The 18,954-nt window shown below is 38.9% G+C and overlaps 1 protein-coding gene across 1 annotated transcript in view; it reads right to left on the minus strand.

Annotated features, from left to right (window-relative positions):
- Nucleotides 1-1,369: 1,369 nt before the first annotated feature.
- LOC122799329 (oxysterol-binding protein 2-like) overlaps nt 1,370-18,954 on the minus strand; it is a 1,737,477-nt gene continuing 1,719,892 nt past the window's right edge. Inside the window, exon 13 of the mRNA XM_044068308.1 lies at nt 1,370-8,225. Coding sequence (XP_043924243.1) covers nt 8,083-8,225 — 143 coding nt within the window. The 3' untranslated portion in view covers nt 1,370-8,082. The remainder of the gene's footprint in view (nt 8,226-18,954) is intronic.

The raw sequence follows: 18,954 nt of genomic DNA on the forward strand, positions 1-18,954 counted from the left end.
CTGTATGATGTAGGCAGTATCACTGCTGTCACTGAAATGCCTCAGATCTTTATTTCAAAACAGTACACACAGGTTGTGCTACTGAGGTGGAAGCATAAAATGCCCGAATAATGCATTCAACTTACCAACATTACATATATTCAGTTTACTCATATACAACAACTGTTACTTAAGCATAATCCAGTTTGCTGGTACAGGAAGGCAGGGCACGATTCACAAACACAGGAAGAAAAACAGCTTCACCCTCTACTATCCTAGGTGACAGGTAAAAAAAAAAAAGGAAGAATCAAAATACCGTGATGGAGTTAGTTCCACGGAGCAGAGGTGTGCAGCCTTGACTGTACTTCCAGGGAGCAGAGGTATGCAACCTTGACTGTAGTTCCAGGGAGCAGAGGTATGCAGCCTTGACTGTAGTTCCAGGGAGCAGAGGTATGCAGCCTTGACTGTAGTTCCAGAGAGCAGAGGTATGCAGCCTTGACTGTAGTTCCAGGGAGCAGAGGTATGCAGCCTTGACTGTGACTCAAGTGACTAGGATTTGATAAGTGAACCAGAACTCTGTGAAAAGTCAGTTGAGTCATAAAGGAACAGTGATATTTTTGCTGGCTCTCCTACCCTGGAGAGGAGACCTGGGGTTTACAGCTAAGGCCTGGCAGTTCTTGGTGGACAGTGCGTACACTATTAAACAACATGTGCATAGGTAATGCACATTGGGAAATGGTTTAGACAGTTGGAATTGCATACAAAAACAGCTTTCCACAGCTGTCAGGATGATGCTGTATCAGGATGCTCTGGTCTCATTCTATACACTTCCCTATTGCTAACACTCTTTGCCTTGCAGGGTCATTGTTCAAAGGTGTACGATGGAGACCTGTCTGGGAATGCTGGACTGGAAGACTGAGGAGGGGCTCCAGGACATAACTGAAGGCGGGTAGCTGCAACACTAACCAGCAAAATAATAAAAAATTGTGGAAGTAGATACAAGGGTTTTAAAATATGCAATAAAATTCTCACCCAGATAAAGATGAGAAAATAGGTGATCAAACAGAACGATGTAAAATAAAGCCATTAATGAAGTCATCTCAAAAGTACATGCATGTATACCGAGGGGGGGGGGGATGCAGGAAAAAGTTGAGTGACACTCAAAGAGAAACTTCCATAGTTTTCTCCTTCTGCCTACTCAGAGTTATCTATTTGCAATATTTGTGGCTCTTATTAGCCTATTCTTTATTAAAAGCTGTCTATATGTCCTATGTATGTAATTATTCCTACATATTTCAGTTCTTTACAAAAATAATGATATATATATATATATATATATATATATATATATATATATATATATATATATATATATACATATTATGTCATTAAGTTTTATTTCAAGACCCGCCAAGAAAAAGTGAATCCACTGAAGTGTATACAGCACTATGAGCCCATTGACACACTGGTCACAGTATATACACATTTACAAAACCACATTACCCAGGAAATTAAACAACGCTGAAGCTCAGATTCTAAAAATAAGCTAAACAAAAAACAGCACAAGGTCATGGAAAACAATTTAATAGAATGATAAGTACAGCTTTTATGCACAGCCATAACACATTTCTTGAAACATGAATATCATTTGATTACTTTATTTTGTGTCAATAAAACATATTACATTTAGCTTAAAGCCTATTTTAAAACTGGGAAAGATACAAAAAATGATTATACATCGTTTTGAGTTTTGATTTATTTGTAATAATATTTTCTATTCAACTGCTAGACATGTTGGATGTTTTTAGTATATTTTAATTTTGATTGGTTAGTACTCACTATTTAAATGACGTAATTGCTATGGCTGAATTTGTACTGATTAAATACTATGTGTGGAAGCTCTGCTTATCATTGTATTAAACTGTTTTCTATGATCTTACTGCTGTTTTTTTAGTCTGGTTTTGTTTGAAACAGCATGGTTTATTTCACTTTTGAGCCCTTCTTTGTACTGAGATTCTAGAAACAGAAAATAGATAGAAGCATACAATATGCTTTGCAAAAACAGAAAAAACAAGATCTGAAAATAGAGTTCTTCCACTGCATTGTGCCAGTTCATCAGTATTAACAGTCTTGTTTCAGGGTACCAGGGCCTCTGAATTGCCCAAACATATCACTGCCTTAGCAAGATGTAAATTTGGAACATACAAAGCTCCAGCCTTGGCCCTGTCCCTTTTATGACTAGCAAAAACAAAAGCTCTTCTTCTTTGAATCAGAACAAACTTTAAAATAAGCAACTTTGGCTATGACACCACTAAATTCACTACATATAGGCTCTTTTCTATGACTAAACTGACAGCACAAGAAGGTCAGTTTGCACAACTGAACACTGTAGGAATTAAAACAGAAATTGTACAATATCCAAATTTGTTCACACACACACACACACACACACACACACACACACACACACACACACACACACATTTTTTAAACTTCCTGCAGCTGGCAATCAGCTGCCACCAGCTCTTCGGTTTGTTCACAGGATCTACTGGACCCACATTAGTCTCCCCTAGTCTCTACCTGGCCTGCATCCAGGACTGGTGAGGACATCAAGGACACTGGTATAGTGTCATATTGTTGCTGGGAAGCATGTGGTAACCCATCACTCCATGACAGCCTTAAGAGCTCTATAACTGCTGTTTTTAGGAGGTGTATGAGCAGTTGTGTGCATGCCCAACATCCAGACCAAGTGAAACAGCTCTTGCAGTGCAGAGCTTGCCAGACTCTTCATGCTGCTATTGCAGTCAGCCAGGCTGCCTCCTTCTGCCTCTCCCTTGGATGGTGAAAACTGTCCCTGATTTGGGACCTGTGGCCCTAATTATTTTTGGCTCTATGATTATAAATCCAAGATGTTGAGAGCTAATCATTGAAATGTACAACTCTCCGTTTATACAATAAAACATACTGCTGTTAAAACTACAGGTATTTGTGCACTTAATTTTATATTTACTAAACTTTCAGATGCTACAAATTCCCTGAATTCCTTAAATATTTTGCAATGTAAAATTGCTACTACATTTCAGGAACAGGAAAATTCCCATCAGCACTGTAAATAATGCCAAGAAGTGTGCAGTCTGTAGAAGAAAATTTCAGAAACTGCAGATAACTCTGGTGAGATAGCTCCATGAAGTTATGGCCGCAGTTAAAAAAAGTGTGCTGGAAATATATTATAGGGCAAGTGAAAAACAAAACAGATCAGTACATAAACATTTAGCCTGACTTCTTGTCACAAAAATTAACCCTACTAATTAAATTCAGTATGAAGAGCATAAAGTTAATTTGTTAATAACTTCACATAGCCATACTTAAACTTCACAGCCAGATTACTTTTTAAAAGTAAATTCTACACTGAATCAAAAATCTTTTGCAATCAGAAGTTACTTCCAAGTAGAGTTATCCATTTTAAACAATTAAAATGGTCGAAAAGCTGTACATCAGTAAATCAATCCTACATAAGTGGATAACGTCTCAGTAAGGAGTAACCCTGGAGTGCTGGCCATACTAAGTGAGTTTCTCAGAGTTGGACATCAGATTTAGGACTATAAGATGAAGCACAGTAGCAGCTAATGGATACCACTGTGGAAAATAACTGAGCCAGGATTGTGATACCAGAGGTTTTAGCTTAAGTTATGTGACCAGAGATGGTAGAAACTAACCAGGTGGGTAGCGTACAGCAGTGAACACCTTTGAGGGGGGGGGACGCAAGGAGGAACATGACATTTGGAATGACTCCTGACAGTTGTCGGAACAAGAGACTCTCAAAAGTAGGGGACCCCAGGGTAGCATACCACAGCAACAGACAATGCAGGTGTGTACACAGAAACATGCACTGGCAGAGCAGGTAAAGACCAGCATTTTGAGCGGACTAAACCCTTCTGAAGGTTAGAATCATTAGACTTAGAGAAAAAAAAATCATCTACAGTTGTGAATGACAGCCAGCTGGCAAGTGATTCTCATCCTACAATACCTGGAAATAAGTTGTGGAAAGTGATTCTCATCCTACAAAACTTGGGAATAAGTTGGAAGAACTGATTCAAATCCTGCAATATCTGGAATTAGTTGCAATTATTGATAATGTATTCACCCTGGCAATGGGACACTGTTAAGTGGTTCTCATCATGCAGTATGTGGGAATGAGTTGTGGCAAATGAATTTCATCCTGCAACACCTAGAAAAAGTTGTGGCAAGTGATTCTCATTCTGCAACACCTGGGGATAAGTTGTGGCAACTGATTCTTATCCCGTAACATCCTGAATGAGTTGTAGTTTCTGATAATGTATCCATCATGGCAATGGGACACTGTCAAGTGGTTCTCATCATGCAATATGTGGGAATGACGTGACATATAAAGACATGCAGGTAGGTGCATGCGTGAATGGGTGTGCCTTCTTTGAAGATGGGCATTGGGCAACTCAGCACCGTAAAAAAATCCACTGCCAATCATTAGAAGACCGGAGTTCCGCTGTGGCGACGCCTAAAATGGGAAAAGCCGAAAGATATTACTTTACTTGTGGCAAATGATTCTAATCTTACAACACCTACAAAAAGTTGTGGCAAGTGATTCTCATTTTGCAACACCTGGAAAAAATGTGGCAACTGATTCTTATCCTGCAATATCCGGAATAAGTTGTAGTTACTGATAATGTATCCATCAAGGCAATGGGACACTGTCAAGTGGTTCTCATCATGCAGTAACTGGGAATATGTTCTGGCAAGTGATTCTTATCTTGCAATAACTGGGAATAATTTCTGGCAAGTGATTCTTATCCTGTAATAACTGGAAATAAGTTCTGGCAAGTGGTTTTTATCCTGCAATAACTGGGAATATGTTCTGGAAGTGATTCTTATCCTGCAAAACATGTGAATTAGTTCTTGCAAATGATTCTCATCCTGCAATGTCTGCAATAAGTTGTAGTTACTGATAATGTATCTACCCTGGCAATGAGCCACAGTAAAGTGCTTCTTATCTTGCAATAACTTGGAATACATTCTGGCAAGTGATTCTTATCCTGCAATACCTGGAATAAGTTGTAGTTGTTGATAATTTATCCACCCTGGTGGTGCTATATCACACAGGATGGGAGAATGAATGGGTCATTGGAAGGCTGTAAATGCTAGCTTGTCAGACTGATGGTGGCCAAAAGAAATTAGGCTTTTCAGCAGCTTGTGGCTTTAACTCTCCATGCTATACAATCAGGCAGTTATTAGTCATACATACAAATGAGCAGAAAAAAAAATAAAGTCAAAGGGAAGCCAATGAGAGATGGAGAAATTACTTTGGGAAAGCTGCCTAGTCCCATCTGCCACAAACATGCCTCCATTTCACACACCCATGCAACTATGATCAGGAGTCTAAAATAGATTGATCAATACACAAATCTATTCCTAAGAGGTAAGCAGTTGCCCTGATGAGGAAATATGTGTCCTCACCTCTCAGAGGACCTACATTCCATAAGACTGGAGGCAAAAAGCTCTAAATCCTCTCTGATGCATGTAGCTATAGGAAAGGGCCTTGGGTTGGGTACACATGCTTTTAACTCGTAATCTTATCCCTAGAAGTGGGAGATCCTTTCTTAGATTTACCACTCAAATTCTGACTGTTAAGAAAATAATTCAGTAGCTTTTGTAATCAAATGTTTACAATATGTCTAATTTCATAGAAGGACAAGAAACAACATCAAAGCGATCCCTGTTGAAGACAGAGTTGCCATGTGGGCTTGGAAGCACAGGAATATCCTTAGTTTCTTTAATGCTGGCCTATAAATCTAGAACTTGTTGTGGTCAGGGAGAAAGAATCATACTATAGCTAAGTACTTCATGAAAGGTGTAGACAGGCTCATTCAGATATTGCAAGAAAAAGCTTTCTAAAATAATGATGAACCAGAAATAAATGATGAAAAACAAAAAGAAAAATGATGCAGTCACACAGATAGTTCAGATGGGACTACAGTCATGCAAACAGCACAATAAATTAAATGGTTTATCAGACAGAAGGTCGCACGTATGTTGTTAAAAGCTGCAAAAGTTGAAGGTTACACTACCTTTAACAAAAAGAAAATCTTAACTGCAGTGATAGTGTTGCTGTGGGGTTGTGTGCATTGTGTATTATACAATAACATCTCATTACTACTCAAAAACAAGCACACTGATTCGGCAGCCCAAAAAATATAAATATGCTCATTGTAAATCAAGCATATGCCAACAGAAATAAGTCCGGCCATTGAATGGCCAGACTTTCTATTAGCATATGCTTAGAAAATAGAACAAAATTCAAGAAAAATCAGGTATGTTCTACAAAACTAAAGAAACAGAAATGTACCTGATTTTCCTTGTATTTCTGCACTATTCCTCCAAAAATCTAAGCAGTCACACCTCTCTACTGTCCAGATTTTTGCGTCATTGTTTTGGTCCGTTCCTCATACAAATTGTATTTTTCTGTCAAGCCATTAGGGATTGAAGTAATTAAATAATAACAGACATTTCAGGTTCAGGCTTCATATCCTTGCAAAAATGCAGGCCATCATAAAACTTCTTATTCCAGCAACTTTCTAAGCTTGTAACAGCAATATTTAAAATCTGTATTTTTGGACCTTTTTCCCTTCATTATGTTGGTCTTTGTCCAGATTTCTTGCATTAAGAATATGCTGGACGAAAAAAAAAAAAACAGCAACTGACATTCTCTTTTTTCCACTGCTTCTTCTGCACTGCATTGATATACTGCGCAACCATGGGAATGTAAGTCCCATATGCATGAGAAATACATCAGCAAACAAGGACGAATGAGGAAGAGCACTAAACAACCCTTATACAAAAAAGACATTATTTAAGAAAGGTAAATTATTCCTTTCAAAACAATGTCATTGTATAACAGCAATAATCCACTCCTGTGTGTGGGTATATTAGGATTTACCCATGGTTGGCTTTGGATAACCATTCAGGTTTCACCCTTGCGATCAAACTGTACCAACCATGGGTAAATTCTGATACACCCACGCACAGTCAAGGATTACTGCTTAAATGCTAAATGATGCAGATTAGACAGTACTGTCTCACATTACTCACTTCACGATGTTGGCCATACTCTAGCAAAAAGGTCGAGCATTTTCATAGCTAACCACCTTGTTCTTGACTAGAATCAAAAACCAGCAATGACTGGCACAATTTGATCAAAAGGGGCATTGACTCATTTATTTTAACATAAATATTATACCCAGCCGTTAAGTAGGATTAAATGAAAAGTACTGTAGTTAGTAACATTGCAGTATTCAGCTAGTATAAATAAAACTGGGATACTGAAGGCAAAGTCAGTATTTTGATGCTGCAATGCAGTGACGGTTGAGGAAAGCATGATAAAACTGAAACAAAGAAATGAAGACAGAGCATTAATCGAGAGTTAGGCACAATTTTGACTTCTGCAACTTAAGATTTCTAAAAGGAAAAATATGGTATCATCAATATACTAAAGACAGCATCACTACTGTTTCCTGGACTCTTCTAAGATTCTTATCTATGAGCTTTACCGGAGACCAATTTTATAAAATGTCCTCCTTTATATGGGCATACATATGGGCCTTGGATTTTAAACCATTTGCAAGTACTGGTCACTCCAGAATGCTTAGAAAAAAAGATTTTTTTGTGAGGAAAAGAAAAAAGCTTATTCAGAGTCACACCAGAACTGTCTGCAACTACAAATTCTAAATCTGCATTTTTATTACAGAAAAAATGCTCAATAAAAATGTTTTGAAAACATAGGCTATAATATTTTGTACTAGTGCCAGACTAATAAGCAATGAATGCCATCTCTAAAAAGGTATAATTTGTATCAGTGCATAATATTTTCAATCCCTGTATTTCAAATAATTGCTAACAAAATGTATTTTGCACTGTTGGTATCACTGCCCTACATATCCAGTATAGTGTTTGTGCAGTTTTGCTCGCCAGCCCACTCCTCTCTCTCTCTTCCCTATCTCTCTCTCTCTCTCTCTCTCTCTCACTGGTGGATGGAGAGACACTGATGTTCCTTCTTTTCTTGAGCAGTGCTACTCAGAAGATGTCTAGGCACATTTTCCAGTCCTGTTTTTCCTTCACCTCCCAATAGTCACCCTTGAATGTGTAGATCATCTCTCCGGTAATGGGATCAGGCCTTTTCTCAAACCACTGTGGTTGGTAGTCTTCAAACTGTCTCCCTGAAAAGAACAACAAGACAAGATTAATCATTTCCTTCCTTCTCCATCACTGGATAACAAAAAGGAGGCATTTTAAATGGAGTACTTGTCTTACAAGCCAAGCCCTGCAACTGAGTTTTCTGACAAAAATAGCTGTTTGGTAGTCCTTGCTGAGGTTTGTATATGAAAGCAAGCTCAAGGGACTAGGCTAGCATGTTGGAAATCCCTGCTGAATAAATCATGAGGCAGTCTGTGAAAAAAGGGGCCTGACATTTAGTTTTGCTACAGCATCCCACAGTCAAGAGAAGAGTGACATATTAAAGAGACAGGGTTCAAATTGACTCAGAAGAGATCTACGACACTTGACTAAATAATACGGCAAAACTGTCCATTCTTAATGTTATCAAATGAAAATGCAAAACATCAGACCTCAAATCAATGATACTTCTTTCAACAGCCTGTGCTTAATTTTAAAATAACAACACCTGAACATCATCGTCATCATCATCATCATCATAATAATAATTAATGTCGGGTTTGTGGGTTTATTTATTTATTCTGACTAATGTAAACTGCATATTATGTGCAATATGTATATTAGACTGTATTGATGCCTTGTGAGGCTTATGCAAGAGTTAATGTGAAATTCTGGTTGGGAATATACTAGACATTTTCTTTAAAGCACATGCACCTACATTCCTTTTTTAGATACCTTACTAGTGACTTTTTAAAGTCATTTAATTTTTCTGATGCTCTATCGTGTGTGGGAAGTTAATTCCAAGTGAAAGGACCTGATCTGGAGAAGGTTCTTTCTCCAATTTGTGTTTTAAATCTTGGGCAGGCAAGGATCATATAGTCTTCCTGGTAGTCCCTTAAGGAATATATATGTAATTTCAATGGTAGTTTTCTTCTCAAAGGTAGGCAGTATCCAGGTATGATTGTTTTCAATAGAAGGGAACTAAGTAGAAAGGAAACTCTATCTGTGACTAGAAACCATTTTAATCCATTAATGAGGTCACAATGATGGGTAAGAGAGTCTCCTAGGAGGGCATATCTGATTTTTTTAGTTGTCTGTAGTTTATGTGTGTTATAAGTTGAGTGCAAGGTCAGTAATGGTAAGCAGTACTATACTTTTGACAGAAGGATATTTTTTGCTATGTATTCTCTAGATAAAGGAGAAAGAATTTGTGAGAGTTTGTAAACTAGTTTAAGTTGATTCAGGACTTTTTGCGTGACAATGTCTGTGTATTTTGTAAATGATAATACAGGGTCACTAGTAAGTCCTAGGCATTTGTATTTGGAAAAATTCTGGGTTATATTGCTTTGAATATCAGTGAATGCAAGAGGAGGAAAGGCTAAAAGCATATGGGTTCGGCCAAATGACATGACATTAGTTTTGTTTGGACTGATAATCAGTTTATTAGTAGTTGACCATTTGCATAAATCTGAGAAGCTCTTTTACATTTGGGTTTGTAGGTTTTATGAGTTTTGCTTGCTCAAGGAGTAGTATGTCATCCACATACAGAATCATATTAAGAGAAGGTAGATCACTACTAAGGCAATTTATGAAAAAGAGGGAATAAGCAGCCCAAGGACAGAGCCTTTGGGCACACTAGTATTACAAATTCCGTTGGAAGAGACTTGATTTTGCACTGAACCTTAAATGTTTTGTTAAAAAGGTAGTTTTTAAACAAACAGCTATTTTTGTCACCAAATATGAATCTTTTCAGTTTAATCATTAATATACTGTAATTAAATGCCTCAATTATATCAACAAATACACTTGATGTTATGAAACCCTCATTCGTGTTGATATAAATGAAGTCAGATCAGGGCTGTGGCAGTGCTGAAGGCATTGCAGAAGCCATGCTGGTAGTCAGAGAGTAAACATTTTGTTTACAAAGGAATTTTTCAAATATTTTGAGTTGGGGCACAGATTTGATATTGGTCTATAATCTTATAGGAACTTTAAAGAGATTACTTTGGGGAACGGAAGAATGATAACATGATGGGGAGGGGGGCATTCCTGATGATTGAAAAAGGATAAGGATATGAATGAATATCTTGGCAATTTTGTCTGCTTACGTTCTTTGGAACGTAGGGTGCATCAAACTAAATTTAGTGGATTTTTTAAGAGTTTTTTGTTTCACTGACCATGATCTCTGTAATGGTGAAAGTACCTGCATATTCTGCTAATGGGTAATATTACATGACTTGTATAATTTCCTTACGGAACAGTCTGGGATGGCTGGTTGTGGCATTTTGCCTTTTCCATAAGTATTAGTCTTTTGCGTAATTTTCTAGTTGTTTTTCTGTGGGTAAGAAAACTTTGGTGTAGGTTGTTATTGGCTGGGTTTTGTTTCCAATTTTGTCCTTGCTTTGTCTATAATTTATCATTTTCTTGAAGTCTTTGCATTGGAGGGGTGCTATATCTCAGTGGAAGTCTAAGAAAGCCAAATAACAGCACTGTAACGGTAATAATGTGTTAAAATGTAAGGTCACTATGCAGCTGCATCCCACACACTGAAGTATAAAAGATGTGTTTTACATTACTTTTTAAATCTGCTGTTTCAGCAGAATAACATCCGTTCCATGCAGCAAACTTTAATGTGGGACTAAAAGGTATGCAATAGTTCTACTTCCAGAATATTTACACAGTAAAAATAAGGAACAGCTAGTTATTTTGGTGCCCTGTGCTGTTATCCCATCTATTAAACCCTCAACTTTGACCAAAAAAAAAATTTTCTTCTTTTAAAACTGTATGTTTGCTACAGCTTATACTTAGACTACACACAATAAGCGCAACTGAAGTGCTTCAGCTCTGACCACAAAAGCAGTATCGGCATTGATTTCTGAAAGTCAGTACTGCTCTACTGACCGATCAGCATCTGCCAATTGTGTTCCATAACATCTTCTCCCCAGCTATGCCTCTGGAATCAAGGCTCTGGATATATGTGTGTTTGCTAGAAGAGGTTTGCAGCATGCACGTGGGTGAATGTGTGAGTGATTCCCTGACTGTGATCGAATCGGAGGGGGGGGGGGCTTATTTGTTTTGTGTGTGTGTGTGTGTGTGTGTGTGTGTGTGTATGTTAGATGAAGGGCTCTATGGCAAATCCCACACACATATCCACAAACTGACACTGTTCCTGAAAGCAAGATCAATCACAAGATTCACAAGATGCACAAGAAGGAAGGCACACACACACACAAACACACACACACACACACACACACACACACACACACACACACACACACACACACACACTCACACACTGCATACTTACCTACAGGAAAGTTTAAGGAAAGCCGATTTGCCTACATTATAACTTTGGGATACTGCAAGAAACCAGAGCACACAAATAAACCCATACAGTCACACGGAGGACATGCAGACTCCACACTGATGAAGCCACAACCAAAAACTCAACCAAAACTATGCAATGTGACATGGCAACACTACATATGGGGGCTGTATTAATGATCACTTAGCTTCGCACACGTCTTGCTACTCCCAGATCATGAAAGACAGATTCTTACTGTGTGCAATGCTGATGCTTGTGATGGAAAGTGAAAGAAATGGCTAACACACTGCAACCCCCTGCCTCCCCCCACATACGCATATGCACACATACACTTGCGCACACATAGAAATTAGCCATAACAAAACTGGCTTTCCACTGACTTTAACAAATACATTATCTGAAACTTCTCTCGTCATGCCAGATCAGTGTTTACTGTTTACCAGTGATCAAAGAACAACAGGGGTAAGTCAGTAAACTGGGCAAACAAGCGAGCAGCTCAATACCAGCAGTTATAGCTGGTTCTGTAAGCACTTCAGGCATTGAAATGAAATGATGCAAATGTAGTAATACAAACATTATTAGAGCCATTAGAGAATTCAAGTTGATTCACACAAATCACTGTAATTCTGCAATGCAAGAATAATGAGCAAACAGCAGTTAGTAATTTTATTTCTAGATTCGAGAAAGACCTCTCTTTTCAGAATCCATTCATTTGAGTCTATCTGCCAGGAGGTTCACATTATACCTCAAACCTTCACAGATGGGAAGAGTGGGAACTCTCCTGCTTGCTTAAATACCACATGACAATGGTGTTGTCTGTCAGGATTTTTAAGGGCTCAGTTTCTGGTTGTCCTTGAAGAGTCTCTTGAATAGAATGCTTTCATTTCTTTTACATTTATGTGTTATTTTGTCATGTCCTTGTCCCATGCTCATTGTACTCTTAGATTTGCTGAGTTCCCCAGGCCAGATCTGATCTGTCTGTGGTCAGAACTTGGGATGACTCCAGGGTTCTGAACTGCACTACTGGGATTTTAGTTATCCTATCATCATAACTCATTTTTTAAACAACAGAGGAAAGGAATAGAAGTCTCCAGGGGCTGCTGCTGCTGGGACCACTGTAGCTTTCTGAAGAGGAGCTTTGCTAGGAGAACCTTCAGGATGCAAGTTGCCATATTCCTCAGGACAATGAGGAAGTCTCTGGCTGAAATGGCTCTCTGGCTACAGAAGAATATGAAGTAAGCTGTTATGGAGTACTTCCTCCAGGAAAGTAACTTTTGTGACAAGGCACACTTATGATTTTTGAAAGTCAATGGTGATCCTTACCTTCTGAAAACATTATGTGGTTATCTGCAATGCTCTTTGGAGCACCTCCAAAGATGCTTCTTCAGTCAAGCAGAAAACTATATAGGGGCAGGTGTGCACTCCTTTGGTCCTGCAGAAGGCAATGACTGGTGCCAGACATTTGGCAAAAATCTTGGAGCAGAAGATACGCCAAATGGTAAGACACAAAAATGGAAGTGGGATTCCCCCTGTTCTGAAGCCTAAGATATTCCTGTGTTCCTGTGCAAATGGAATGTGAAGGTAGACATATTTTAAGTCCAGCTTTTACAATCCATGTCCTTGCAATGATGAGAGGCAATAGTTTGTGCACAGTAAGCATCCTGAACTTGGGGATTACTAAAAATGTGTTTAGTCTGGAAAGATCTAAAATTGGTCTCCATGATCCTTCTTTCCTAGGAAAAAGAAAGAACCTTGAGTAAAATCTTCTGCCTGTCTCTCTGGAGGAAACTGGCTGAATGGATCCTTTTGCAATAGGCTCTCTGTCTGAAAGAACACAAGATGTCTTTGTTGCTTGAGGAAGAAGGAATCCCTAAGAAAGGAGGAAGTCTCCAAAGCCTAAAGGAGTAGCTTTTCCTGATGGTTTGGAGCACCCATTTATATCTTAAGTGATTTTCTACCAAACTGACAGAAACATTCAAAGCCTTCATCCTAAGTTCTAGGAGGGTGAAGGGGGAAGGGTAAGAAAAGGATTGGTATTTTTGGGAAGAGGGTGGAAGGTGCTTGTGATAGTCAGAGCTGCTCCCTTCTGGCTGCTGGGTCCTTGGACACAGGTCTAGTACAGAAATCATGTTGCCACTTTTTATAAAATGTGGTCTTTTCCCCCTGGGCTGCTTAAGTTTGTCCTCCCAAGAAGGAAAAGGCCATAACCTAGAATGACAGTTTCTGTTGCATCTTGGCTGAGGGAAAAATGTGGAGCACTCTGACAGACTTCATGGTCAGCTTCTTGATCAATTTCTCTGCAGGAGATCCAAACAGAAACTCCTTGCCCAAGGGGCCATAATGGAGTTCAGCTTTAACTTGCTCTGAGAAAGGTTGATTCCTCAACCAGGTATGCCTCCTGGTAATGGAGCTGCTGCCCTGCATGATACAGCAACAGCAACACAATCACACTTAAGTGAATATCTGGAAACATGAAGGCCAACAATGGCCAACTCCTGGATATCCATCTTGAGGCTCTTGTCTTAGATACACTCTGCCTTATTTTTTACATGTTCCTGTACTGACTCTGTACCAGCGCAAGATATCTGAGCATGCAGAACTGGCAGTTGAGAGCTCTCATGGCCAGTGTAAGATTTATTGCCAAACTAGCCCAGCATTCTAGCTTTTCTATCATTTGGCAAGGGGTTTGCAAGCCCAGAGTTTCTCCTTACTGGACTCCAGAGACAGCACAATGAGCCAGTGAGTTCATGTAAAGGTGTCTATGGGAGTTCAGCACCTTACAGGAGTGGTCAGACTCAGGTGTCATCTGTAATTTCTGTGAGCCTGGAAAAACTCTCTGTACTCCCAGATGAAGAACTCTCTTCATCCTATGAAATATGTCCTGAAATGATAAGTCCTAAGGAGACTAACCTGAGGATAAGGTTCTTAAGAATATGACTCAAGGTATATGTTTCAGGGGACATGCCTCACATAAATCAACTCCTTCTCATAAGAGTCACAGGGATCTGAGTCTCTGGGTGAAGACATCCATTTTCTTTTTTTCACAGGGAGTTCCTACTACAGTTTCCTTTTCCATAGAAGGCAGCCTTGATTACATAAAATCCATGAAGTCCTGTGTCAGTCTGACAAGGTCCGTTGATGTGATCTGTGATGTTGGGGACGGTGACATGGGCAACATAGACTGGGACATCTCAGGCTGTCACTTCAGCTTGAGAGACTTAAGCTTGGAAGTGGGAGACGGCAAGGCCTCAGAAACCAGAGGGACAGTCATGGTTTGGACCGGGCCCAAGAAGGAACTTTCATAATATCCATAATAATCCTTTGACCCTCAGTTGCCTGGACCAAGGCACCAGAGTCAAGAGCCGGAGCCTGGGAAGGGACCCCAGACTCAACCAATGTCCACCCAATTCTGACTTGTGAGGACTTAGAAGGAGCCAAAGAGAAGACAGCTTCCATAGAGGGTATAACAGAGGTCTTGGGCACAGCAATTGCTGATATTGGGGGCTGCAAGTGTGTCTCCTCTGAGTCAACAGCTTTGAACTAGGATGGGGAGTTGGACACCACTAGAGTGTTGTCAGCCTCCCTAGCTTCCTCCTCCTTCAGGCACTTCTCTTTGTGCTTTGGGAGGTCAGCTAGGGGGCTAGTAGACAATATCGCCTGCTTTAGCCTATCACCGTTTTCTATTTTTTTTAAACAAGAAACATCTTTATTAAATTATCACATATGACACAGGCAATCATACTTTATATAAATTAAAACAAACAATATTGACATAATTTTAGTTGGGAGCATTATACATCACAAACCATATTGACATAATTGTAGTTGCAAACATTATACATTACTAATAATCTATCCAGTCATTGTCAGTCAAACATTACAATCCTGGCTTCATTAAACCTAGTTCCTCCTCTGCATGTACTGTTCCCAAAATTCCCATTTTTCCTATGTAATTTGTTCCTACCCTTTTCTAAAGATCCAATTTCCAGTTCTTTTATCTCTGTTACTATATTCACTACTTCTAGTAAAGTTGGATTAGACTTTGATTTCTATTTTCTAGTAACTGTTTTCTTGGCAGCCACCATAATTAGACTCAGCAAGGCCTTACAATGTCTAGGCAATTCTGATTCTGTATCATAGCTCAAAAAATAATTTCCTTAGTTACACCAATTTGCTCACCCAGAATCTCTGACAGAGCAGTCTGCAGGGAATCTTTAAAGTCTGCCAACTCATTACACTCTCAGAAAATATGTTCCTAGTTTCCTATTTCTTCCCCATCACACATCCAACATTTGTCGTCTACCTGAGGAAGAATTCTTTGGCGTCTACTTACGGTATAAAAATACCCATGAAAACACATCTAGCCAAAAATCCTAATTCTACTAGACTTTGTTGCACATTTGGGAGACATACATATATTCCCCATTGTTTCTTTGTGAGCTACTTATCCAATCTCTCTTCCCAATCCTTTCTAACCTCCTCTGATTGATTCTTATGGTTATCATACAATATTTTGTATTCTCTATTAATTATTCCTTTTTTAACAGCAGCTTTTGTTCTAGATTCTACTAAACACTCTACCAGTGCTGGTCTTTTGCTTAACATCCCCCTATTTATTTCTCATTGCCTATACTCTGATAGCAATCCTTGATAGGGAAGGAAATCTTATCTTGTAGTCCAAATAAATTCTTGTCTCCTCCCATTCTATTACTTTCCCTCTCTAATTATTTGATTCTTTTACCAGTTTTCTCCAATAAATTCTAGCCTCCTCTTGCCTATTGTCTGCATCGTTAAATGCAGTCATCCCTATTGGCAGAATGCCCTTTTTCCATTCCAGGCCCATACCTCTCAACTGTACAGATTTTCGCAGACTGTCCAGAGTTTTACTTTATATTTTTGGACCGTTTTTCAAGAAATTGTGTTTTTCTGACAAATTACTGGCAAATTATGAAAGACTGAAGTTAGAAAATAATGACAGACATTTGAGTTTCAGACATCATACCCTTCAGAAGATACATACTAATCCAAAATCTGTTATTCTGCCAATTTTCTATGCTTGTAAGAGCAATATTTAAAAATTGTCCCTATTTTTGGGCCGTTGTCCCACTTTTATTTATGGCTTTGCCCAGATTTCTTGCTTTAAAAGGTTGAGAGGTATGATTCCCATGTTGGCATAGTTTTTAGAATACTTTGTTACTTTACGAATATAATACGCTGCATGGTTACTGTTATTCTCCTTAAGGATATGCATCCAAAATCCCAGTCCCTCCTTGTTTCTTGAGCCCACCCCCCTGTTTCATCATCATCCCTTTCCACTTTGAATTATAGGTTTCTGTTTGTGCTATATATAGGAGCCTTAACTGTGTAGCTCTGAAATACCTCTTCAAATTAGGTAATCCCAAACCGCCTTGTTCAAATGGAAGACAGCTTATCTCACTTGACTCTTGCCATCTTCCCCTCCCATATAAAATCCTTCAGCTCTTTACTAATTGCTATCCACAACTTCTCCTGTGGGTGATAAAAATATGCCTGACCTGTGTATAAGACTAAAGGGGCTAAAACATTTTAACTGCTTGTATCTTGCTATCCATTTCCATAAAACAGAGCTTCCAATTTCTCAGTTTTTGCATTATCTTTCTGTTTAGTCTCTTCCCACATATCCTTAGCTGCCATACCAGATTCCTTTTTAATACATACTCCTAAATACTTCATTTTATCATGTTCCCATAAGTTATGGATATTGCTGAACCAATTTGTGAGTGGGTACATCATTTATAGCTATAGCCTTTGTTTTAGCTTCATTAATTTTGTATCCCAAAAAGATCTGAAACTGCCTCAAAATGTTCCACAACACTGAAATGTCCTTTTCTGGTTTTATGAGGTATAAAATAATATCATATGCAAATAGAGCCACCTTTTCTTGACTACCATTCCAATTAAAAATATTCAGTACAGGAATCAGTTTCATTGCAACTTCAAGAACTGAAATATACAACATAAGAAAGCAGCACTGCGGTTCCCAGTGCTGCTTCTGATCATTTTTCTTAAGATGGTTTGACTGATGTTATGCTTGTGAATTTAACTGAGTTTCTGTGGTAATCTATATAAGTGTTTCATTACCTTTTTAAGAACATGGGAATACACGAACAATACTATGCACTTTTAAGTAGACACACTTCAAAGTTCATGACACTGTTTTCAAGCACTTAATGCTCACATCCCACATCAAGCAAGGTTCTGCATGACACTCATAGTGCAAATTTGTGACTACCCATCCAATTACCACCAAGACTAATCTTTTAAATTTAGTCAGGTAGTACTTTGGCTTTGACCTGCAGTGAGAATGTATTCCACAGACTGAGAATAAACTGAGTTATGAGCTTATTTCTCCAACAAGTGTTTATTTGTTGGCCAGTTAGGTCCCTAATGCAACTCCATTTGTATTTATACAATGTTTTACTTTTTTGTACTGTTATATTTAAATGAATATCTTAGGTTAGTGTAAAGGCCTTTCTGTTTTCTGTTGCTATGAGGACTGCTGATTTTATCTGTTTTCTCTGTATCAGTGCAACTTAATTTACTATATGTGGGGTTTATGTTTTGTCGGCCATGGTGGTGCAGCGGTTAGTGTTGTCACCTCACAGCAAAAGGTTCTCTGGTTCAATTCTTGGTTGCAATGCCCTCTGTGTGGAGTCTACATGTCCTCCCTGTCGTCGAGTGAGTTTTAAAGACATGCAGGTAAGTGTGTGAACATGTGAGTCTGCCTTCTTTGAAGATTGGGCTCTGGGCTGGCAACTCGACACCGTAAAACTCCACTGCCAATCAGTTTGTGAACCGATGATCTGCTGTGGTGACCCCTAACTGGGGAAAGCCAAAAGACTTTGCTATGTGGGGTTTATGTTTTCACCTTCATCAGCAGGCCCATGTTCCTGATCGGGTAATGCACTTAATTAAGCTAGGAGCAGCCACAAAATCCCCAAACGACTTAAGCATTTTGCAGGAAGTGATAGAATCATGGACCGAAACCAAATGCAAAAAAATGCATTATTGTATCCTTTGGGATGCCATCCACCCCAGGGAACTGCATATTGACAAAATGACCTTAAGCGCTAACAGTGTTGTTCAGGATTTGGGAACTTATGTGGACAATGACTTAACTTTTGACCAACATATATCTTGTTGTAAGAAAGTCCTTTGATATTCCACAGCTTACAAAGGGATTCTCTCTAGATCTAAGGATGTCATTGTCCCCCTTTACTCAGCCCTCATTTGGCCAGTCTTTATATATAATGCTCCCTTTGGCATGTATCTGTCAAGACACATACAGCAATTGTAATGCCCACAGAGATACCTTATTGAAAGGATACAAGGCCTAAACAACATGCCCTACATGGACCAACTCAAAGCCCTTTTAATAGATTTAGTATCCTACAGACTGCTAAGAG

This window comes from Protopterus annectens, chromosome 4.part0 (genome assembly GCF_019279795.1).
Source record: "Protopterus annectens isolate FY-2018-M chromosome 4.part0, PAN1.0, whole genome shotgun sequence".
NCBI classification, from domain to species: Eukaryota; Metazoa; Chordata; order Ceratodontiformes; family Protopteridae; genus Protopterus; species Protopterus annectens.